General features: G+C 40.3%; 1 protein-coding gene across 10 annotated transcripts in view; it reads right to left on the bottom strand.

Annotated features, from left to right (window-relative positions):
* LRIG2 (leucine rich repeats and immunoglobulin like domains 2) overlaps positions 1-14,186 on the bottom strand; it is a 60,961-nt gene extending 46,775 nt beyond the window's left edge. For 4 of the 10 annotated variants that reach the window (XM_058538813.1, XM_058538820.1, XM_058538815.1 and 1 more), the window contains exon 1: positions 13,765-14,186. In XM_058538813.1, coding sequence (XP_058394796.1) covers positions 13,765-14,003 — 239 coding nt within the window. In that variant the 5' untranslated portion in view covers positions 14,004-14,186. Of the gene's footprint in view, positions 1-5,887; positions 6,044-10,127; positions 10,297-13,764 lie in introns of those variants that run through there. The other 6 variants (XM_058538816.1, XM_058538819.1, XM_058538817.1 and 3 more) reach the window with 5 other exon arrangements.
* Positions 14,187-25,668: the final 11,482 nt, after the last annotated feature.

Below are 25,668 nucleotides of genomic sequence, written 5' to 3'. Positions count from 1 at the left end.
TGAGCCTGCTAGCATCAAGGTCCAACTCAGCACTCTCTTTTAATTTCATTTTAGCTATTACAGATAACAATAACCAAAGGACTGAACATTTCACATCTTTCTTATTAGTTTCCATTTCCTTATGCATCCAGTGAACCAAAGCACTGAACCAAACCAAACCATCTCTAAATTCCATTGGTAACTTTTACCTTTGGTAACTGAGAGCAGCACAACTGCTGCTCCTGTGGTAACAGGTGACCATGTGGCCACCCAGGAATCAAAGGTTCTGCCCTTTTATCTTTTCTCTTCCCACACCACATGTTTCCCTGAGCCAGGGCCATTCTAGCAAATCTCACCTCTATGACACCAAATATCTAAGAAAAACTCCCTGTGTTAAAAAAAAAAAAAAAAAAAATTCAATGACACTTGTTTAAACACAGTCAAGACTTTATTCAAGGTGGTGCAGGTTATCTCCACAGGGATGGGGCCAGTGCGACGAAATTTTGCAGTGGGGGAAAGACATCGGGCTCAACTCCGAATGCTACATGGGTAAGTGGTAATTTATAGTTAAGGAGCAGGGTGGTCAGCCAAGGTGAGTGAATGGAAAACTACTAAGAGGAAACAACAGGGGTAAGGGGGGTTCTCAGGTAAACAGACTTAACAGTGACTTTTGTCACAGTCTGGCTAAACAAACCTAACTGGATTCTTGCTGAAGAAAGGCCAGGGTGATCAGACATCACCTAGGGAATGGTGGAGGATGAGGAATCGATCAGATATCAAGGGTGATCAGATATTGAGGGTGGGGGCTTCTTGCTAAAAAAAAAAAGACTTAGCAGGATTGTTAATAAACCTGCATTTTCAAGGAAGTATACAGATGGGCCTAGGAAGAAGGTTCAGGAGTCTGACTAAAATTTGGTGGAGCAAAGAATCTTTGTCAGTCCCCAGTGTTGTTCAAGGAAAGAAGAGACATTCTTCTTATTCATTAAGGACTAAGTGAACCTTCTGTTGGGGCTTGGTGTTAGAGGATATTTGCTCGATAGTGTCAGTAGTCAGGCATTTAATGAGGGATTTTCTATGAAAATAGAAGAAAAACAAAAATTAATAGTTAGAAACCCAGTTTCTCAGTCCAGAGGGCAGCCAGTTGAGATTTTTAGACTTGAGCTTGAAGCATCTTTAGATGGCAGAGTGAGGATGGCAGTGGCATCTGAAGAATTTTCCTGGTTTGCAGTTTGAATGTCTCTGATGATGGCACTGGATGTTCTGGTGAACTCTATGAGTGGTTCATAAAGCAGAAGGCACAAAGGTTGCCATACATGATTTGCTGTAGTAATTTTTTTTTTAAGTTTATATCAAGTCATCTAACTTCAGCTTGCAGGGTTTCAGGAAAAAGGCAGTTTTAGTTCTCAGTGCCAAGTCAGAAGTGTGGGGAAAAAATTGGAAACATTAGTTTGGAGAGTTATAGCCAGATATTAGAGGAAACTAAAATTGAGAATGTGATAAAGACTAGCAAAATGTGCAAGACAAAAGCCAAAAGGGTGCACTACAGTTTTGCGTTGAAACAAAAAAATTTCTCTCTATGGTCAACTTTCTGATTCTTATTTACAAAATAATTCTGGTCTCATTATATTTGTCCTGATTATTTACATAAGTGCAGCAAGAATCGTGACTGACCATATAGGCTCTTTTTGAGTTTGCTTTGCTAGAACTTTTCACAAGTAATCTCAGACTAGACTTTTAAAAGCCTCTTGAAGCTAGGAAACCAATCCAGGAACTAGCCACCAGACTTCACCTCCTATACCCATAGATTCAAGTGAATTCCTCTCTTCTTGAGGTCCTCAAGATATCCTGAGGTTCTCGGGCCTGCCAGGAAATGACCTTCCTTACTTACCTATAAGGCTGAGAAACCCTGTAAGCCAGGTACCAGGCCAGCTTTTCCAAGAGCATCGGCTCCATGAAGTCAACCTTAGTCCTTTAAACCAGATTCTATGCACATCATTCTCAAATATAACATTCCAGACAAAGCCTTGGTAATATAACCAATGTTTCCAATTGTATCCTGTTACAAAAACAGGTTCTTATTGAACTTATGCAAATAACTATATTGTCATGAAAATAAAAGTACTAAGAGTTTCCAAATTCTGGAAAGATCAGGTAGGGAGAAAAAGTAATTGTTTCATCTTTGTTCACAAAGGTATAATCTACCAGACTATTCTAAGCTATAGAGAGCTTAAGAGAAAAGCAAAAAGGGTTCTTCAAATCTGGAAAACAAAACATTCAAGAACCAGCAATGTTTCAAAGAATCATAAAAAAATTATAATCATCCTCATCAATTCATTCAGTCCCATGTAATTAGTTCTTGTTCGGAGCCAGCCCAGATGGCCTTGTGGTTAAAAAGTTTGGCGCACTCCACTTCAGCGACCCAGGTTCGATTCCCAGGTGCAGAACCACACCACTCGTCTGTCAGTAGCCATGCTGTGGCAGCAACTCACATAGAAAAACTAGAAGGATCTACAACTAGAATATACAACTATATACTGGGGCTTAGGGGAAGAAAAAAAGAGAGAGCAAGACTGGCAACAGATGTCAGCTGAGGGCAAATCTTTCCCAGCAAAATAAAAATTAGTTGTTTTGATTGATCTCGGGTTAACAGTTTTATGAATCCATCAGCTTCTTCATTAAGTCTGGAAATTTTTCCTCAGTCCACCGGTATAGTTAAAGTTATGTGACTGATGCCATCATGGAACATTCTTGCCTGTAGCTGATTGTAAATGCTTTCAGAGAAGAATGAGAGTAAAACAACTTGTCTGTCAATGACAAAGACTTAACAACGGCCATGGGTAAAGTTCTGATGAGAGTCTATTTGATAAAGAAAATTAGTTATTTCTGTGGCATACAATATTTTAACATAATAACCGGACAACAACAGTAGTGACAAATTCCTATGAACTTCATACATTTCTGGAATACCTATATTAGTAACATATATCCATACACATATAGCCTTAGAAGGTTTGTCATCATTTCTTATTTGACAATGCTGCCCATGTAATTTAACATACCAAATAAACCTAACTAGTTTAACATCTCTCTTTTACAAGGTGAGAGACAAATCCTTTGAGATTTTCCAGGGACCCTCTGGAATATCTCAAAGTCAGTTTGTAGTCAAAAAGATTCCATTTAGAATCTGATTTGGAGAAGTTGTCAAAATGTCAAAAGAGGGCCGGCCCCGTGGCTTAGCAGTTAAGTGCATGCGCTCCACTGTTGGCGGCCCAGGTTCCGATTCCAGGCATGCACCGACGCACGGCTTCTCCGGCCATGCTGAGGCCGCGTCCCACATACAGCAACTAGAAGGATGTGTAGCTATGACATACAACTATCTACTGGGGCTTTGGGGGGAAAAAAATAAATAAATAAAATCTTTAAAAAAAAAAAAATGTCAGAAGATTTAAACACTTGACTAAATAAGATCACAGGTCACCGTGAAACAACATTTAGCTATCCATTTACACAAACTGACAATTAAAAGATTTCAAAGGCAAATATAGAAAGTTACATAGTTGTAAAACAAATCTTAGCACTTCTAATATTGAGAAGACTCAGCTTTTCTGAAATAATCAAAGACCTGATAAAGACAACATGAAACACAGGAAATTATTTTGATAAGACACATAATCTTTGTTTTCCCAGGCAGATTACTTAATAGGTAAAGAAAAACCTTTTTATAATTTCTTAATAAGAGCAGACAAATAATCCAAGAAAACTTTGGCATTCATGTTTTGTATTAGTACACTTTTAATACTAAAGTTCAGTTTTTTCAACTTACAAATAAATCCATTCAATCTTAGCAACTTGATCACACATAAAATTCCTTTTCTGCAAACCTTCTACAACTGTTTTTCTATATCTATTCAGTTTTTTGTCCTATATTTTTCCTCTTTCTCATTCTGGAACAACCAGTAAGTCTACCTTAGAATAAGATTCCTTTTTTTCTCTGAACAAAAACACATCCTTCATACCTTGCATACTTAGCATTCAAAGCTGTTCATTCTTACAGTTTTTAATAGTTTCATTTACGTATGCTGATTATAATTTAACCACTAATAACCTTTCTTTTACAGAGAAAACTAGGAAGTAAACAATTGTGGTCTGTCATATATCAGTATTCTGTAGTAGATTAGTAAATTTATGAACACAGATCTTCCTCAACTTACGATCTGGTTACATCTCAATAAACCCAACATCAGTTGAAAATACAGTATGTCAGGGCCGGCCCCGTGGCTTAGCGGTTAGGTGCTCACGCTCTGCTGCTGGTGGCCCGGGTTCGGATTCCAGGCGCGCACCGTCGCACCGCTTGTCTGACCATGCTGAGGCCGCGCCCCACATATAGCAACTAGAAGGATGTGCAGCTATGACATACAACTATCTAATGGGGCTTTGGGGGAAAAATAAATAAATAAAATTAAAAAAAAGAAAATACAGTATGTCAAAAGTGCTACCTACTGAACATCATAGCTTAGCCTAGCCTACCTTGAATGTGCTCAGAACACTTACATTAGCCTGCAGTTGGGCAAAAATCATCTAACACAAAGCCTATTTTATAATAAAGTGTTGAATATCTCATGTAATTTATTGTATACTGTACTGAAAGTGAAAAACAGAATGGTTGTGTGGGTACAGAATGGTTGTAAGTGTATTGGTTGTTTGCCTTCTTGATCTCATGGCTGACTGGGAGCTGTGGCTCACTACCGCTGTGGCTGCCACTGCCCAGCATCACAAGAGCATAGTACTACATGTCGCTAGCCCAGGAAAAGATCAAAATTCAAAATTTAAAGTGTGGTTTCTACTGAATTTGTATCACTTTTACACCAACATAAAGTCAAAAAATCATAAGTCAAACCACTGTAGGTCGGGGACTGTCTGTACAATTTCACAATTGCTGGATGCACGTGATTCCTCATAGTACAATTTCTCAATGTGGCAAAGGACATGTTTACTAACAGATCCAAGAATCTTTAGCTTCTCTATACCATACAAAAACAAGATGCTAAAAACATATCAACTTAAACTTAGGTTCAGTAACGAATGTTTCAGTATTTTATTTTACTTAGAAATGACCTAGGGCCGGCCCCGTGGCTTAGCGGTTAAGTGCGCGCGCTCCGCTGCTGGCGGCCCGGGTTCGGATCCCGGCGGGCACCGACGCACCGCTTCTCCGGCCACGATGAGGCCGCGTCCCACATACAGCAACTAGAAGGCTGTACAACTATCTACTGGGGCTTTGAGGGGGAAAAAAAAAATAGAAAAAAAAAAAAAAAAAAGAAATGACCTAGATTCTTATTTTAGGCAGACATTAGACCAAGCAAAGCTAGCCATTACTTCAAGTTATTTCCCTATTATTTTTAGAAAACACACGTTATAGGGGGCCAGCTCCCTGGCGTAGCTGTTAAGTGCATGAGCTCCGCTGCTGGTGGCCTGGGTTCGGATCCCAGGTGCGCACAGATGCACCGCTTGTCAGGCCATGCTGTGGCAGCATCCTATATAAAGTGTAGGAAGATGGCACAGATGTTAGCCCAGGGCCAGTCTTCCTCAGCAAAAAGAGGAGGATTGGCATGGATGTTAGCTCAGGGCTGATCTTCCTCACAAAAAAAGAAAACAAACAAACAAAAAAAACCACACGTTAGGCAAGCATCACAAAAGCAAAAACCTAAAAAGGTTAAATACATGTTCCCCATCCCCGCTTTGTTTACTGCCACACTTGACATACATCAAGCAATTCATTTTTATTATACATATATAATTATATATATATCTTAGTTTGTATTCATAGTTTTATAATCTTAAACATCTAAAAGAGAGATAAAATAAGGTTGTTTGACTAGTAAATCTGGGTAGAAAAAAATTACAGGCATACCTCCTTTTATTGTGCTTCACTTCATTGTGCTTCGCAGATATCACATTTTTTACAAATTGATGGTTTGTGGCAAACCCTCATTGAGCAAGTCTATCGACACCATTTTTCCTACAGCATTTGCTCACTTCTTGTCTCTGTGTCACATTTTGGTAATTCCTACAATATTTCAAACTATTTCATTATTATTATTTCATAATTATCATTTCAAGAACATTATTATTATTTTCATTATTATCGCAGATTGTTATGGTAATCTGTGATCAGTGATCTTTGATGTTACTATTATAATTGTTTTGGGGCACCATGAACTACCCCCATACAAGACAGCAAACTTAATCCATAAATGTTGTGTGTGTTCTGATTGCTCCACTGACCCGCATTCCCCCGTCTCTCTACCTTTCTTTGGGCCTCCCTATTCCCTGAGACACAATATTGAAATTAGGCCAATTAATAACCCTACAATGGCCTCTAAGTGTTCAAGTAAAAGGAAGAGTCACACATCTCTCACTTTAAATCAAAAGCTAGAAATGATTAAGTTTAGTGAGGAAGGTATGTGGAAAGCCAAGACAGGCCGAAAGCTAGGCCTCTTGTGCCAAACAGTTAGCCAAGCTGTGAATGCAAAGGAAAAGTTCTTGAAGGAAATTAAAAGTATTACTCCAGTGAACACACCAATAATATTACCTTATTGGTGATATGGAGAAAGTTTTAGTGGTCTGGATAGAAGACCAAACCAGCCACAACATTCCCTTAAGCCTAAGCCTAATCCAGAGCAAGGCCCTAACTCTCTCCGATTCTATGAAGGCTGAGAGAGGTAAGGAAGCTGCAGAAGAAAAGTCTGAAACTAACAGAGGTTGGTTCATGAGGTTTAAAGAAAGAAGCCATCTCCATAACATAATGTAAGTACAAGGTGAAGCAGAAAGTGCTGATGCAGAAGCCACAGCAAGTTACCCAGAAGATCTAGCTAAGATAATTAATGAAGGTGGCTACACTAAACAACATATTGTCAACATAGATGAAACGACCTTATAATGGAAGAAGACGCCATCTAGGACTTTCACAGCTACAGAGGAGAAGTCAATGCTTGGCTTCCAAGCTTCAAAGGACAGGCTGACTCTCTTATTAGGGGCTAACGCAGCTGGTGACTTTACGTTGGAGCCAATGCTCATTTCTCATTCCAGAAATCCTAGGGCCCTTAAGAATTATGCTAACTCTACTCTGCCTGTGCTCTATAAACGGAATAACAAAGCCTGGATGACAGCACATCTGTTTCCAACATGGTTTACTGAATATTTTAATCCCACTGTTGAGACCTACTGCTCAGAAAAAAAGATTCCTTTCAAAATATTACTGCTCACTGACAACGCACCTGGTCACCCATGAGCTCGAAGGAGATGCACGAGATTAATGCTATTTTCATGCCCACTAACATGACATCCATTCTGCAGCCCATGGATCAAGGAGTAATTTCCACTCTCAAGTCTTATTATTAAAGAAATACATTTTGGGGGCCAGCTCCCTGGTGTAGCGGTTAAGTGCACGCGCTCTGCTGCTGGCGGCCCAGGTTCGGATCCCAGGCACGCACCGATGCACTGCTTGTCATGCCATGCTGTGGTGGCATTCCATATAAAGTGGAGGAAGATGGGCACGGATGTTAGCCCAGGGCTAGTCTTCCTCAGCAAAAAAAGAGGAGGATTGGCATGGATGTTAGCTCAGGGCTGATCTTCCTCAGAAAAAAAAAAAAGAAATACATTTCATAAGGCTACAGCTACCATGGAAAGTGATTCCTCTAAGGGATCTGGGTAAAGTAAATTTAAAACCTTCTTGAAATGATTAACCATTCTAGATACCATTAAGAACATTTGTGATTCACGTGAAGGGTCAAAACATCAACATAACAGGAGTTTGGAAGAAGTTGGTTCCAACCTTCATGGATGACTTTGAGGGGTTCAAAACTCCCATGGAGGAAGTAACTGCAGATGTGGTGGAAACAGCAAGAGAACTAGAATTAGAAGTGGGGCCTGAAGATGTGACTGAATTGCTGCAATCTCATGATAAAACTTGAACAGATGAGGAGTTGCTTCTTATGGATGAGCAAAGAAAGTGGTTTCTTGAGATGGAGTCTACTCCTGGTGGGGAAAATGCTGTTAAAATTGTTTAAACAACAACAAAGGATTTAGAATATTACATAAACTTAGTTGATAAAGCAGCAGCAGGGTTTGAGAGGACTGACTCCAATTCTGAAAGAAGTTCTACTGCGGGTAAAATGTGGCAAACTTCATTGCTGTCTTATTTTCAGAAATTGCCACAGCCACCCCAGCCTTCAGCAATCACCACGCTGATCAGTCAGCAGCCATCAACATCGAGGCAAGATCCTCCACCAGCAAAAAGATTATGACTCGCTGAAAGCTCAGATAATGGTTAGCATTCTTTAGCAATAAAGCATTTTTTAATTAAGGTATATACATTTTTTAGACATAATTCTAATGCACACTTAAGAAACTACAATATAACATTAACATAACTTTTATATGCAACGGGAAACCAAAAAATTCATGTGACTTGCTTTATTGCGGTGATCTGGAACCGAACCTGCAATATCTCTGAGGTATGCCTGTATATGCCTGCACTACATATTTAATGCTGACAACTCGAAAGACAGGCCTGTTTTTATTTTACCAACAATTTTCAAATTAGATTTACAAAAAATTATCCCAGATCATGTGGACTTAAAACATTGGGTTAATTTCTCTATTTCTGAGAGTTTCAGGAATACTTAATTTACATAAGTGCTCATTTGTCTCTAAGCCAATTTGAACAGGACTCCTTTAAGGAATTTTATAAATTGACTTGGTAATAACATCCAGTGGTAGAAAAATATCGCACATCTATAACATACACATATATTGACATACATAAACGTACAGATAGACACAAATACAGATCTTACGGTTTTCATTCTAAAATTTTAGCCATGAGTTAATAAAACATAGTAATATAAACTCAGTGGTTTATATAAAATAATTAGCTCTTGTCTTCTCTCCACTTTATATTTTTATGCAAATTGTTTCTGGCAAATGGGACAAGTTAGGGTTACCTATTTACGAATTTTGTAAAGACCACCTTCAAGACCTTCCCTTGCCATGATATGTAATCTTATGGAGGCTGTGGACCAAATTTTAGGTGAGTGAGCAAGGTGACATCTAATACATATCTGACGTCTCCAAAGCCCATCCAACTGGCCAAAATATCCAGCCCATTTCCAATTAGGCTTTTCCCTTTTTAGCCTCAAGTCATTCATTTTAGGGATCCCTAAGTCCCTTGACAGCCCCCAATGGAGGGCAGGGAGCCCAAAGTTCAAGTGACTATAGAGACTGGGGTGGAAAAAGGTGTGGCAGGGGTGGACAGATGGATGGAGGAGGAAGAGGTTTGGAGGGGGACATATCAAATGATTCGAGGGAACTGGAGGGAAGACTGAAGGTGGTAAGAGGAGGAAGGAGAATCAGAAGCAATGAGAAGGGAGAAGTCTGAGAGGAGCCAGTCTGGGGAAACCTCAAGTTTGCCAAAGAGGCCAAAGAAATTCCACATTATTCTCAGCAAAATCATGCCAACAAGAATGGAGGTAGACACAGTTGGTGGAGAATATAGTCAGCAGGGGTTCAAGAAGGGGGTTTTGAGGGCCGGCCCCGTGGCTTAGTGGCTGGGTGCTCGTGCTCTGTTGCTGGCGACCCGGGTTCGGACCCCGGGCGTGCACCAATGCACTGCTTCTCCGGCCATGCCGAGGTCGCGTCCCACATACAGCAACTAGAAGGATGTGCAGCTATGACATATAACTACCTACTGGGGCTTTGGGGGAAAAATAAATAAATAAATAAAATTATAAAAAAAAAAAAAGAAGGGGGTTTTGAGTCAAATAAATTCCCATGGGAGAAGCAGGATCTAATAGAGAAAACTGAGAAATGTCACAGAGAGCCGGGAAAAAAGACTTCCGGTGCAAGGAGTCAAGGAATAAGCAAAAAAAAAGAGGCAGGAAGAAGAGACTTCCAGCCCAGTAGGTACCTTTCAAACAAAGAAGCCTAGGACTCTATCCTAGCTTTTTACAAACTGCTGCTTGCCTGGGACTCTAATTGAGCTTCTTACAAACAGAGAAACTTGGGACTCTAACCCAGCCTGTGTTTATCTGGGACTCTATCCCATCTTCTGGAGTACACTCAGACTCTTAAGAAGCAAAATCTGTCCTTACCAGCTTCCACGGACGTTTGTCCGGAGCAATGGTTCAGGAGTCGGACTCACCAATGGATCCCCGATCAATCAGTCAGGAGTGAAGATAAAGGCTTCAAAGGTAGGGTCCTGGGTGAGAGGTCCGGGGGTCCAATGATGAATCTGATCCTATCCAAGTTGTGGCACCATAACTGTTAAAAGGAAAAAAATATTCAATGATACTTGTGAAAGCATGGTAAGGAAGACTTTGAGCGGGGAGGCCTATCTCAATAGGTATAGGGACCACTGAGATGAAATTTTGCACTGGGAGAAAAAGATAGGGCTCAACTCTGCATACTTCATGGCTAAGTGGGAATTTATAGCTAAGGAGCAGGATGAGGTCAGTGGATGGAAAATTATTAAGAGGAAACATCAGGGCCGGCCCCGTGGCTTAGCAGTTAAGTGCGCGCGCTCCGCTGGTGGCGGCCCGGGTTCAGATCCCGGGCGCGCACCAACGCACCGCTTCTCCGGCCATGCCGAGGCCGCGTCCCACATACGGCAACTAGAAGGATGTGCAGCTATGACATACAACTATCTACTGGGGCACTGGGGGAAAAACAAATAAATAAAATCTTAAAAAAAAAAATGCATTAAAGAGGAAACATCAGGGGTTAAGGGGGTTCTGACTAAACAGATCTAACAGGATTCTTGCTGAAGATAGGCCAGGGTGATCAGACATCACCTGGGGGATGGTGGAAGAGGAAGAATCTGATCAGATATCAAAGGTGGGGACTTCTTGCTAAACTGACTTAGCAGGCTTCTTGCTACAAGTGCACTTTACAAGGATGTGCACAAATGTGCCTAGGAGAAGGTTCAGGAGCCTGGCTAAAGTTTAGTAAAGCAAAGAATTTTTGTCACTTGTTTCTTCCTTTACTCAAACACGTATTTCTGACACCAGATGTGTGTGTGTGTTTTTTTCCCCACACCAACCAATTCTCCAACACCAGCTGGGTGTCCTATAATTCAATTCAATTCTGACACTACCTGGAGTTAGTGCAGACCCCACAAGTTGAGGGCTCAGTCCCTCAAGACTGCCACCCACTTCAGACACCAATCCTAAGTAGTAGGTCTCCCTGTTACCCACAACTTCTGTCCGACTTGGCTACAGATCAGAGGTTCCCACAATCCCCTCAGATTTAATCACTTGCTATAGCTCACAGAACTCAGGGAAACACTTACTTACGTTTACTGGTTTATTACATAATAGAAGATATGATAAAGGACACAGATGAACAGCCAGATGAAGAGATATATAGGGCGAGACCCGGAAGGGTCCAGTGCAGGAGCTTCCACCCCCGCAGAGTTGGGGTGCCCCACCCTCCCAGTGCATAGATGTGTTCACCAACCCAGAAGCTCTCCAAACTCAAACTTTTGGGATTTTTATGGAGGCTTCTTCACACAGGCACAATCAATTGTTAACTCAATCTCCAGCCCCTCTCTCCTTCTAAGAGGATGGGGGGGGTGGGGCTGAAAGATCCAACTTCTAATCATGGCTTGTTCTTGCTGGTGACCAGCCCCCATCCTGAAGATATCCAGGAGACCACCAAGAGTCACCTCTTTAGATCAAAAGACTCTCATCACCCAGGAAATTCCAAGAGATTTAGAAGCTCTGTGTCAGAAATCAGAGTAAAGACCAAATATTAGAACAAAAGATGTTCCTAGTGCTCTTATCACTTAGGAAATTAGAAGAGTTCCAGGAGCTCTGTGCCAGGAACCACGGGCAGATATACACATTTCAAACCCAGGATTAATAAATTTTGTCTACAATCTTTTTGATAATGGCCACAAGTTTAAGCACCCGAGTTTGAATTGCTAATATATTTAAAACATTGCATGTGTTTTAAAAATTCAAAACTGCATAAAGAAACCCATGTGTATCTAGTGGTTTTACAGCTGAAGGCTACTGCTGACGAATGTTAGATTTCTCAATTCAAAACAGCACAATCCCACCTTTTAAAAGTCTAAGAGTTATTCTGCTAATGTAAGACTTCTATCCAATTAAATTTCTACAACAGAATTGGTCTCCAAGGCATTTTACCTCAACTGAAAATGTCAATTTTATTATAGGACATTTAAAATTTTTGAATGTCATTTGGCTTTTGGCAATTTGTCTTGATTAAACAAAAATCAAACCTAGACACAAAATAAATATATCTTACATAAAACTATTTCTAATTACTGTTTACCTACCAACAGGGGACCTTAAAAAGTAGGCCACATTTACTTCAATTACAGCTAAATGAGAAGCTGTGTTGTTTTTAAACCTGCACCAGATATACTCTGTCTTAATCAGGTAGCTGTTCCAAGAAAATTTCTCAGAAAAAGGCACTTGTTGCATAATAAGAAAGATGCTGTAGTAGGTCTAATTTAGACTATGCTGCACATTGATATGAATTTTTAAATTTTATTTATGTCAACAGAACCAGAATGAGCTACAGGTGTCACTATCATAAAACAACAGGAAGCATCTTATTGGATTACAGACCTAAGCTACTACAACATTTGGTTAAGTTACCTTAACTTTCTCAATGAATTTATGAGATAGCTTTCTTTCCTATACTAACCTATTTGCAAATGTATAAATACTTAGACCTCTGCAGCAGAGAGACCTTCTATTTCCAATGAAAATTCAAATAGCCCCTCATACTTTAATTGCACCTCAAGCTATTCTTTTTTGTGACAACTGTATTAGAAATCTATCAATTAATAAATGCATTGCTCAGTTAGCAGCAGAGAAATAACTGTATGACGGTGGTTAAGAAGCCCCACAACTGCAGCACATAATACCTACTGTTGCTCCTAATGCCACCACGCTGACTCAGACTAATGAGCTCTCCAGGTGCCACTGTCTAACACAGGCCTGTCAAGATGAGCACTCAGCAGTGGAGTCTCCAGAATTACTCATCCAATCACTGTACTTGCTTCTCATACATAAACAAAGAGGACTGATTTTTAGGTTCTTTGCCACAAAGAAATGCAGCGAAAACTATTAAAGCATCACGTGACTTTGGAAAGAATATTCCTTCTCTTCTTTACAGTGAATCTTAAATGAGATCAAGAATGCTACTTATAAAGACATTTGTTCGCGATAGTACTAGATCTCCTAACACCGCAGCTCCTAACACGTTTTACCCTTGTTAACTACCAAACTGCAGCACAAAAAGAGCCAAAATGCGAACTGGGGACAAAAGGCAGTTCGTATGTCTTTGACGAGCCTGCTTATAAAATCACGTGCCCGGGACCATGCAAGCTGAGGTACACACTGCATGATACAGCGCAAAGTGGGCAAGGAGCCCCAACCATCCAGAGTCAATGCCGCTGCCCAGTATCAGTAAGTCCTTAACAATATCCCCAACCCAACTCCTCCTCAGCCCACGAATCACAGACTCCCAAAAATCTTAACCCTGGTCTTCACACAAATCTCCAAAAGCTTAACACCAGTCTTTTCAAGCTTCCACCATCCCCACCCCCACCCCAAAAGTTCACAACATCGTAATGTCATTTTCCTTCAGAACTCAGGCTCTAGACTGCGCCCTCCGACCAGGCCTGTCTCCCTCTGGTTCCCCTTGGAGGAGGAGCTCCCCTTTCCTTCGGTCCCCCCGCCCGGCAACTCTACTCACAGGCTGGCGGCGTCGGGGGGCAGCGGGCTCGACAGCGCCCTCCAGCTCGGCGCAGGCAGTTTCCTACGACTGCAGTCCAGCAGAGGGATGCGGCAGGAGCAGAGCGCGGGGCAGAGTCCTGCCCGGGCGGCCGGCAGCAGGAAAAGGACCGCCTGGGCGAGAAACAGGAGCCGGGAAAGCGGTCCCGACCGACACTCCAGCAGCGGCTCCTCCCGGACGCCTCGGGGCGCCGGCGCCATTTTCCTCCCCGACCTGGACCCGGCAGAGAAGAGCCGCCAGCTGGAAAACGCGGCTCCGGAGAAACGTTTCCCGTCTGTACGACCACCTGAAGCCCGGGCTGTCGCCTATACCCTCTAAAGGCAGGCGAGGGGCGGGTACCCCGCGGCAGCGGGGGCGGCGGCCGGGGACACAAGGCTGAGGCCCCACGGAAAACGCTCCTCCGCCCCGCCCCGCAACGCAACGTCTCCACGCACAGGAACCAACCAATCGGTGACAGAGGAAAGATCGCGTCGGGGGCGGGACTCCGTGAGGGGGCGGGGCCGGAGAGAGCGAGCTCCTCTTAAGGAGAAAGACTTGAAGGTGTACTGCGCTTTCGGGGCGTCTTTCTGGGGTTTCTCCGTTGTTCCTCCGCTGGAGGGCGCCGTGGCTCCTTAAGAGGGAGTAGGGGTCGTAGCGCTGCAGAGTCCGATGTCCTGACTTGGGGTATATCTACTATAGTGGTAGGAAAGGGTCTTTTGTCTTCCCTGGGCTCCAAGAAAAGGGAATGGCAAGGGCTGCCTTCCGAGTAGCAGATGCGAATGGGGCGCAGGAGATTCCATCTGGACCAGTTGGTCTCCAGAGCCGAGCTGTGCCTTCCTCTGCCCCCTCCTGCTTGTGTGCAGCTGTGCTGTCCTACAGATGGGCAGCAGATCTCACTCTCCTGACAGGAAATGTCCATTACTATCAATTGATGGGCCCCTAAGCTCACGAAGACCAAGGCCCTGTTTATTCATTTGTGTACCTCTAGCTTCTCTTCTAGCTTGGAGTTCAATAAATGTTAATGGGACTGCACCTGCAAGGGATGTCTCTAAGAAAAATACTCTTTCCTCTGTTTTGCAGAATGCTGTTCCAGATACATACTCTCAGAAAGGCAAGCGGGACGTGTAGATAAAGAGAGTGTTGAACAGTCAACAAAGTGAAGGCAGGATGTGAAGAAATTTTTTATTTATCCTGAAGCAGAGGCTATGGAAAACCTACTAGGAAAGGTGAAGTCTGGCCAGCTTATGCTCACTCAGCCATGTATTATATCCAAGATTATTATAAGACTTTGAGAATGTTAACCTAAAAATAAAGAGCCAAAATGAGAGGCAGCAAGGCATTTATATTGGGATCACAGAATTGCAATTCAGGGTACACTGATTTGGGTAGCAACCCAAATAGTGTCCCACTAGGGAGTGCAAGTCAGGGGTTTTTTAAAGCAAAGAAGGGAGGTTGTATTACAAAGAATTTTAATTGGAGTTAGAGGCAGAAAGCTAGTCTTGGCTAACCATTGATTATTGATTCTACCTTCAGAAAGTCCATATTTCTTTGTGAAAGTCTTTGTGATCAGGATGTCGGTTCTCCTGCTGACTTCTCAAACAATTGCTTGTGAAACAGTTGCCATTTGGGCCAGTCCAAAGGTTTGGGCCAGTCCAAGCTTCAAGCACCAAGGTAGTTTCTCTGGAAAGGCAGCTCCAAATCCATTTTAAAATGACCCACTGTAGTCAGTTTTGACATTTTCCCCTTTTGGTCAAGATCTTTCTTTGAAAGAATCACTGATCAACCATTTGAAAGCATTGCTAATCAGCTATTGGAAAGCACTGCTGATCAGCCATCAAAGCATTGTTGATCCTTCATCACCAGACAGGCTCGTTCCTGGTATGTCATGTCCCATAGGAGGAAAAGTGGTTTCATTAGGAGCCTTAGGCCACATTTGAGCAACAACAGTGCCAGAGCAAAGGCTTACCATCAAGTTCCTTTAAGGGCAATCACTGTCTGTAGTTCCTTGAAGTTTCTCAGGTAAGGGCTCGTAAGCCTTAGCAATCATTTCAAAGCACTGAGCAACCATTATCCGACCGGTGTTTTTATAACATCAAGCTATGCAGAAGGGACAGTTTTACAACAGTGAAAATTACTATAATAATAAACAAAATGCTAAATCCAAATTAAAGAATAGATCTGAAACAGGAGGGCATTCCTAAGGGTAGCTAGCTAAAGAGATCAAAGAACCATGGGGTGCCAGTGGGCACAGCATTTAACCATTCAGCCTGGGCTCAGCTTTTGTCTAGTTCAGTTTTTACTTCACCAGAGGTGTTCCATTTGGAATGTCTAATATTTTATCTTATTTGGAAATGACCTAGATACTCTACATTTTTATAATTTTACTTAATTTAGCAAAACTCCAAGGTTTCAAGTTACCAAAAGGTTTTGAAGTTATTTTTAAGTACATACACCGTAAGACATAAAAAAATTCACCTGAAAACCTTTTATCTTACATCTATTTAGTTCATTTGTTCCCAATAATTATGTTTATATTACCTACAAAAACTTCTTGAGACGTTAGACAAAATCAGCTATCATTCTAAGTTATTATTTTTATGGCTGACAAATTTTGTAACAGAGATAACAGGAGATTATTTGACTAATAAACCCAGGTAGAATAAAGGCTGCATGTCTGCATCATATCCAATGCTGATACCTCTGAGGACATGCCTATTTCAATCAAACCAACAACAATAAGCTTTTTTTTTTTTATGAGGAAGATCAGTCCTGAGCTAACATCCATGCCAATCTTCCTCTTTTTGCTGAGGAAAACTAGCCCTGGGCTAACATGTGTGCCTATCTTCCTCCACTTTATAAGGGACGCCACCATAGCATGGCCTGACAAGCGGTGCCTCGGTGCACACCCAGGATCCAAACCTGGGCCACCAGCAGCAGAGCACGTGCACTTAACCACTACGCCATGGGGCTGGCCCCAAATAAGTTTTTATATACCAAAGGTTATTCTATATCACGTTAACTTGAAAAACATTTGGGTTAGTTTCTGTTATATTTCTTTTGAGAGTATACTCAATTTATATCGCGCTTGTTTGTTTTCAAGCCAATTAAATCAAGCTCACTTATAAACTAGTCTTGATAATACCATCCAGACGTAGAGAAATATCACATATTTATAACATAGATATGTAGACCCACACATAAACACACAGACAGATGCACAGATCTTATAGCCTCTGTTTTAAAATTTTCCTTAGATTTTTGGGCAAGAGTGCTTCCATAGCAGTCTACATCTCCAAAAGCTTCTTTCCCTCTTTTTTTCCCTTCAGTCTTAGGAATCAGGGATGGTCTGGATAACAGTTCTCAGAGAGGATACAAGCTTCTTGAGATAAATAGAGGAGGTTAGCTGCTTATCAAAGGACTGACATACCCATCCAATTACATTATCCTTAATTTATTTCTTTCCCTCTGGGTACATAGTTTTATTTTAGCTTAGGGAAGAAAGCCTAGAAAAAAAACTCACATCAGGCTCTGAATATCAGCTTCCAATTTGGCCAAATTTCTGATCATAAGTTACTAAATCCTTTCAAATATCTTCTCAGGTTTTACTCAGGCCGAACAGTAAATATTTCTGGCAGTATTAAACAACTCCATTAATTTTTAATTTTAGTTTCCCCTTGGCTGTTTGAAGGAATATAATAGCAGTTTACCAGAAAATCTCTCAGAGTCTTATTAACTCTGGAAGGGGCTCATACAGCCCTCCTTGAAAGGTAGATATGGGGTATCTGTAAAGCCATTAACTGAGACTTTTGTATGGTCTTTTCTTTTAGATACCTCTTATATCTTAATTTTTCATTAGCTTTTTGCAACGAAACTTTCAATAAGGCTATTTTGGAATTTTGAAGCCTCTGCTTTTAAGTGCACTTCTTAAATGATCTTATCTAATTGGAATGTTCCTTCTAAGAGCCTTTGCTGTTTCCCTGAGGGCTGGCAGCAGTTTGGTAGGACCCTAGCCACAAAGGGAGTCTAACCTCCATTTCTGCCAGCAATATCTGGCCACAAATGGGGTGCAACCCACATTTCTGTCCTACTATATTTTGGGCCCAGAACCTGACAGTTACCAAGCCAAGCTCTCAGGACATGAAACAAGCTTAGTAAGGTTTTGCTGTTCTTTATAAATACTTATAGCTTTTGGGATCATAGTTTTTAGCCAGGTGTGCTGGAAGGTGGTGCACTTGATTCTTTAGAAGTTAAAGATTGCATTCCATTTGTCTGGTCCACGGCTCTCAAATCTAGTGCACAAAAAGACAAGTTTTGGAAGCTCAAAAGCGTCCCAAAGTGGCCACTGTAATTTTAAATCATCTTTGGTGTTATTGATCCACTGAGATAGAAATGTACAAGAGGAAAGGCCATAATTTTTAAACATAAAAACAGCTGGAGTTCCAGAGGGAGGAATTTCTCTCGGGAAACTTTAGAAAATGAAAGTCCCATTGTAAAGAAAAGCACACAAACAAGAATAACAACAAGGAAATCCCTTAATTTGGTTAGAGCACTCACCAACCAAGGAAAACTGCTGAGAGAGTTACCTTCTGCAGCAATGGCCACCATGCTGGCACTGAGACAATCAACTCCTGGGCAGTCACCCTGGATCCCAAAAAAAAGGCATTGACCTCAACCAAGTGGAAGGAGGTCAGAACCTGAGAGGGCTCACAATTGGAAAGTTCGGAGATCCATGGAAACTGTGAGCCCAAGATGGCTTATGTAGGTACTGCATCTGGTTCTAGGGGGCGCCAGTCCACAAAGGTGAGATTGCTTCGGATCCCACCTCTGACATCATGTGTGTTAACCTAAAAATAAAGAGCCAAAATAGGATCAAAGAATTGCAATTCGGGGCACACAGATTTGGGTAGCAACCCAAATAGTGTCCCACTAGAGAATAAAAGTCTGGGGTTTTTAAAGGCAAAGAATGGAGGTTATATTACAAAGAATTTTAATTGGATTTGGAGGCAGAGAGCTAGTCTTGGCTAAACATTGATTGACTATTGATTCTATCTTCAGAAAGTCCATATCCTCTGTCTTTGTGATCAAGATGTTCATTCTCCTGCTGACTTCTCAAACAATTGCTTATAAAAAAATTGCTTCTTTAGCCCAGTCCAAAGGTTTGGCCCAGTCCAAGTTTCAAGACACCAAGGTAGTTTCTCTGTAAAGGCAGCTCTGACTCCATTTTAAAATGACTCCACTATAGTCAATTTTTCCAAGAATAATAGTGATGAGTCACTTACATGTGGTTCTTTAATACTTTTCAAAGAGCATTTGCATCTGTTACCTTGTTTGGTCCCTCAATGACTGTGAAATTGGCAAGATAGTTATTGCTGATGAGGAAACAAGCTTAGAGAAGTTAAACTAAGTTATCCAGAGGCAGAGGAAGGCTGGCATTATTGTGCGTTTTCTATTTTTTTTTTTTAATTTTTTGTTTATTGCAGAAACATTGGTTTATAACAGTGTATAAATTTCAGGTGTACATCATTATACTTCTATTTCTGCATAGATTACATCATGTTCGCCACCCAAATACTAATTACAACCCATCACCACACACATGTACCGAATTATCCCTTTCACCCTTCTCCCTACCCCCTTCCCCTCTGGTAACCACCAATCCAATCTCTGTCTCTATGTGTTTGTTTATTGTTGTTATTATCTACTACTTAATGAAGGAAATCATACGGTATTTGACCTTCTCCCTCTGACTTATTTCACTTTGCATAATACCCTCAATGTCCATCCATTTGTCACAAATGGCTGGATTTCATCGTTTCTTATGGCTGAGTAGTATTCCATTGTGTATATATACCACAGCTTTATCCATTTGTCCCTTGATGGGCGCTTAGGTTGCTTCCAAGTCTTCGCTATTGTGAATAACGCTGCAATGAACACAGGGGTGCATGTCTCTTTACACATTGATGTTTTCAAGTTCTTTGAATAAATACCCAGCAGTGGAATAGCTGGATCGTATGGTAGTTCTATCCTTGATTTTTTGAGGAATCTCCGTACTGTTTTCCATAGTGACTGCACCAGTTTGCACTCCCACCAGCAGTGTATGAGAGTTTCCTTCTCTCCACATCCTCTCCAACACTTGTTGTTTCCTGTCTCATTAATTATAGCCATTCTGATGGGCGTGAGGTGGTATCTTATTGTAGTTTTGATTTGCATTTCCCTGATAGTTAATGATTTTGAACATCTTTTCATGTGTCTATTGGCCATCTGTATATCTTCTTTGGAGAAATGTCTGTTCAGGTCTTTTGCCCATTTTTTAATTGGGTTGTTAGTTTTTTTGTTGTTGAGATGCATGAGTTCTTTATATATTTTGGAGATTAACCCCTTATCAGATGTATGGTTTGCAAATATCTTCTCCAAATTGTTAGGTTGTCTTTTTGTTTTGTTGATGGTTTCCTTTGCTGTGCAGAAGCTTTTTAGTTTGATGTAGTCCCATTTGTTTATTTTTTCTATTGTTTCTCTTGACTGGTCAGACATGGTGCTTGAAAATACGTTGCTAAGACGGATGTCGAAGAGTGTACTGCCTATGTTTTCTTCTAGAAGTTTCATAGTTTCAGGTCTTACATTCAAGTCTTTAATCCATTTGGAGTTAATTTTTGTGTATGGTGTAAGGTAAGGGTCTACTTTCACTTTTTTGCATGTGGCTATCCAGTTTTCCCAACACCATTTGTTGAAGTGACTTTCTTTTCTCCATTGTATGTTCTTGACTCCTTTGTCAAAGATTAGCTGTCCATAGATGTATGGGCTTATTTCTGGGTTTTCGATTCTATTCCATTGATCTGTGTGTCTGTTTTTGTGCCAGTACCATGCTGTTTTGGTTACTATAGCTTTGTAGTATATTTTGAAATCAGGGAGTGTGATACCTCCAGCTTTGTTCTTTTTTCTCAGGATTCCTTTAGCTATTTGGGGTCTTTTGTTGTTCCATATAAATTTTAGAATTCTTTGTTCTATTTCTGTGAAAAATGTTGTAAATTTGATAGGGATTGCATGAATCTATAGATTGCTTTAGGAAGTATGGACATGTTAACTATGTTAATTCTTCCAATCCAAGAGCACAGAATATCTTTCCATTTCTTTGTGTCTTCTTCAGTTTCTTTCAGCAATGTTTTATAGTTTTCGGTGTACAGATCTTTCACCTCTAGTTAAGTTTATTCCTAGGTATTTTATTCTTTTTGTTGCAATTGTAAATGGGATTGTATTCTTAATTTCTCTTTCTGCTTTCTCTTTCATTGTTAGTGGATAGAAATGCAACTCATTTTTGTATGTTGATTTTGTATCCTGCAACTTTACCATATTCATTTATTACTTCTAAAAGTTTCCTGGTGGATTCTTTAGGGTTTTCTATATATAAAATCATGTCATCTGGGTTTTCTAACTTTTATAAATTAAACACCTGAGCAGGTTAAAACTGATAATGCTTAGGTCAAAGAGTTGTCCTAGAAAGTAACTGAAATCAATCTTTCCATGACAGGTTTGGAGTCACAATTATGCTTTTAGAATTCTTCTACCATTTTTTTTATAATGAAACATTTCTTGGGATCAAGGCCATATACAATTCTCCAATCTAAACCAAACTTTTAAAGCCAAGACAGCAGAGTAAAACTTACTCTTAGCTTCCCTTCCCTGGCTATTGAGCATGCTTAGAAACTGGGCATAGTAGGAGCCCCACAAAAATGGGGGGGGGACATTTAGTATGTATCTCTCTGCATTATAGTTTTAGAGTTTCCAATGGGCCCATCAGAAATTCATGCTCTCTACCCTGTGTCCTCTCCAATAAGTGGAGCAGGTCATTCCAGCTCTTAATTCCTTCTGCACATTATTTTTTTACCATTCTGATAGCACTTATATGCACTTATACATCTTTGTATTCCTCACAGGGGCTAGCACAGCACCTGGCACATAACAGACACTCAATAAATATTTGATAAATGAATAGATAATGAGATTATCTTACATTCTACTTGATAAAGGTATCTAAAATTTTTTCTTTTAAGACTTTTTTATCATGAAAAATGTCAATATACATAGCAATAAAGAGAATTATAGAATAAGCCCCCATATATCTAACTAGATATAGCAAATACATGTTTTTAATCAAGAGTTTAGTGATCCATTTCTCATCAACAATGGAACAGACAGTTTTTATATTCATTGCCCTAGAATTGTCTAATTAATCCTTGGGTGCCAAAGTACCTTGGCAGAGTTTTTAGAGTTCAGTGTAACCCATAAACAGAGACTATTCCAGCTCCAGACTCCTCAAGAAAACTGCTTACTTTGGATCCCTTGTTCCAGACCTTTGTATAACAGCATCCCCTTAAAATTTAGCTACCCCATATCCCATTATCTCAGGACTTTACTCTTTGCTACATCATAGCTAACTAATCTTGTCAACTCCATTCTCCTAAACTAGAAATCTCAGGGTCACCCATGCTTTCTCATATTTCTTTCTGCCTACATCTAATCAATCGCTAAGCTCTGTTGATTTCCACTCAAGAATGTATCAGATCTTTTCCCACTTCTCCGTCCCCACTGCTACTGTCTTTGTTCAGACCTTCATCTCTCACGGGTATTAATGCAATAACCTCTGAACTCATCTCCTGTCCTCCAGTCTCTCCCCTCCTCCAGTGTCACTAGAACTATTTTTCCAAAGCATCCTGATAGTGGTATGTTGTTATCTTCTCTCTACATAAAAATATTTGATGTTCCAGTGGTTTTTATTTTATTATTTGTGTTTTCCCCAATGTTCTATTTTTATTTATTTATTATTTTTTCCCCCAAAGCCCCAGTAGATAGTTGTATGTCATAGCTGCACATCCTTCTAGTTGCTGTATGTGGGACGCGGCCTCAGCATGGCCAGAGAAGCGGTGCGTCGGTGCGCGCCCGGGATCCGAACCCGGGCTGCCAGCAGCAGAGCACGCGCATTTAAGCACTAAGCCAGGGGGCCGGCCCTCCCCAATGTTTTATAATGAACGTGGATTATTTTGGAAAATAGAAAAAAAATTTTTTTAGCTAATGACTCCCCATTGCCTATAATATCAAATTCCAAATTCTTTGTCTCACCATTTAAGACTCCACAATCAGGCCCCCACCTAAGTACCTCCCACATTTCCCACATCTCTTCATTTTCTCCATATTCCAGCCACAGGAAATTATTTGTTTTTCATAAATTGGGCCATGCATGTCTATACTTATTTGTACATGCTCTTCCTTCTACTGGTTGCCCTTCTCCACCTTCTATGGCTAGGCGTTTCCTACTCTCCTTCTAGGTTCTTCCTTTATAATGATTTCTCTGACTCTTCCAGGCATTTAGTGGCTTCCACTTCAACTCTACAACCACAGTTTATGGCATTCATATATATATCACTTCCATGCCATCCCATTGTGTTGAAAATACTATTTTCTGATTGTCTGCCCAGACTAAGTAAAAAATCTCCATTCTCAATTTATATCCTTGGTGCTAAGTGCAGTGTCTGGAATATAAGAGATACTAAATGAATATTTGTTATTGAAGAAATTATTTGTTAACTTCACTACTTCTGTATTGAATAAGCCTAATTCTATTTAGAATACCTTTTGTCTCCTTCCATCTCTTCCTTCCTCCATCTTCTTTTCCCACAAGAGCAAAGAAGGAACAATAATAATGATTACTATTCATCGAAGCAAAATCTAAAGCCAAAAAAATAGATAAATTGGACTTCATCAAAATGAACAACTTTTGTGTACCAAAGGACACTATCAACAAAGTGAAAAAGCAACCCATGGAATGGGAGAAAATATTTACAAATCATACATCTGATAAGGGATTAATATCCAGAATATATAAAGAACTCCTACAACTCAATAATAAAAAAACAAACAAATTGAAAAATGGGGAAAGGACTTGTATAGACACTTCTCCAAGGAAGATATACAATGGCCAATAAGCTCATGAAAAGATGCTCAACATCCCTAATCATTAAAGAAATGTAAATCAAAACCACAATGAGATACCACTTTACCACCTTCAGGATGGCTATTATAAAAAATAATAATAATAACAAGAGTTGGTGAGGATGTGGAGAAATTAGAACTCTTTTTTTCTTTTTGTGAGGAAGATTAGCCCTGAGCTAACATCTGTCACCAGTCCTCCTCTTTTTTTGCTGAGGAAGAGGAGGGCTAACATCCATGCCCATCTTCCTCCACTTTATATGGGACACCGCCACAGCATGGCTTGACAAGCAGTGTGTCAGTGTGTGCCTGGGATCCGAACCCCGGCTGCTGCAGTGGAGTGCGAGCACTTAACCACTACGCCACCAGCCCGGCCCCATGAAATTGGAACTCTTGTGCATTGCTGGTGGGAATGTAAAATGGTGCAGTTGCTGTGGAAAATAGTATGGCATTTCCTCAAAAAATTAAACATAGAATTATCATATGATCCAGCAATTCCACGTCTGGTTATATACCCAAAAGAATTGAAAGCAAGGACTTGAAGAGGAATTTTGCACATCCATGTTCAAAGCAACATTATCCACAATAACCAAAAGGTGAAATCAACTCAAGTGTCCATCGACAGATGAATGGATAAAGAAAATGTGGTACACACAATGGAATATTATTCACTCTTTAAAAGGAAGAGAATTCTGACACATGCTACAACATAGGTGAAATTTGAAGACATTATACTAAGTGAAATAAACCAGTCACAAAAGGACAAATATTGTTAATTCCACTTACATGAGGTACCTAGAGTAGTCAAATTCATAGAGACAGAAAATAGAATGGTAGTTGCCAAGGCCTAGAGGTAGGAGGGAATGGAGAGTTATTGTTTAATAGACACCAAGTCTCAGTTTTGGATGATGAAAAATTTCTGGAGATGGGTAGTGGTGATGGGTGTGCGACAATGTAAATGTACTTAACACCACTGAACTGGTTGAAAATGGTTGAACCCCATCGCCAGCCCGATGGCGAGTGGTTAAGTTCATGCACTCCGCTTTGGTGGCCGATGGTTTCCAGGTTTGGATCCTAGGCGCAGACCTACACACTGCTCATTGAGCCATGCTGTGGCAGTGTCCCACATACAAGATAAATGAAAATTGACACAGATGTTAGCTCAGGGACAGCCTTCCTCAAGCAAAAAGAAGAAGATGGCAACAGATGTTAGCTCAGGGCCAATCTTCCTCACCAAATAAATAAATAAATAAAAATGGTTGAAATGGTAAATTTTATGTTATGTATATTTTACCACAATTTTTAAAAAATTCTAAAACCAGAAATCTGGAACTCATCTTTGAGTCTTTCCTTTCCCCTTATTCTCCATCTGCTCCCTACTGCTACTCCACATCCAATCCATCAGCAAATCCAAAATATATCTTAAAATTGACTGCTTCTTTCCATCTCCATTACCACCACACCAGCCCAAGCCACAATCATTTCTCACCTATAGCACTGCAGTAGCGTCCTAACTGAACTACTTTTTCCAATCTTGTTCCCCTCAAAACCACCCACACAGCAAACAGTATGAATGATCTCTTTAATAGATAAATCAGAGACTGCCAGCAACTCACTACATTATCATATAGTATATGTATATTTATTACATATATCATATAAAATACATATCATGTATATTTTTTCATATACTGAAATAGTATAGTTTTTCTTCTTTAATATATATATGTAATATATGATATCTAATATAGGTAAAATATACCAGATAAGATATATGTAAATATCTACCATATGAGATATATTATATATATGTATAAAACATAATATTTCAGACATACTCATTATAAAAACTCTTTGCCAACCTGGAATACAATGAACTTCTTTAAGCTGATAAAGGGTATTTAC

Source organism: Diceros bicornis, chromosome 4 (assembly GCF_020826845.1).
Source record: "Diceros bicornis minor isolate mBicDic1 chromosome 4, mDicBic1.mat.cur, whole genome shotgun sequence".
NCBI classification, from domain to species: Eukaryota; Metazoa; Chordata; class Mammalia; order Perissodactyla; family Rhinocerotidae; genus Diceros; species Diceros bicornis.
This window is presented reverse-complemented; position numbering and strand designations above follow the sequence as displayed.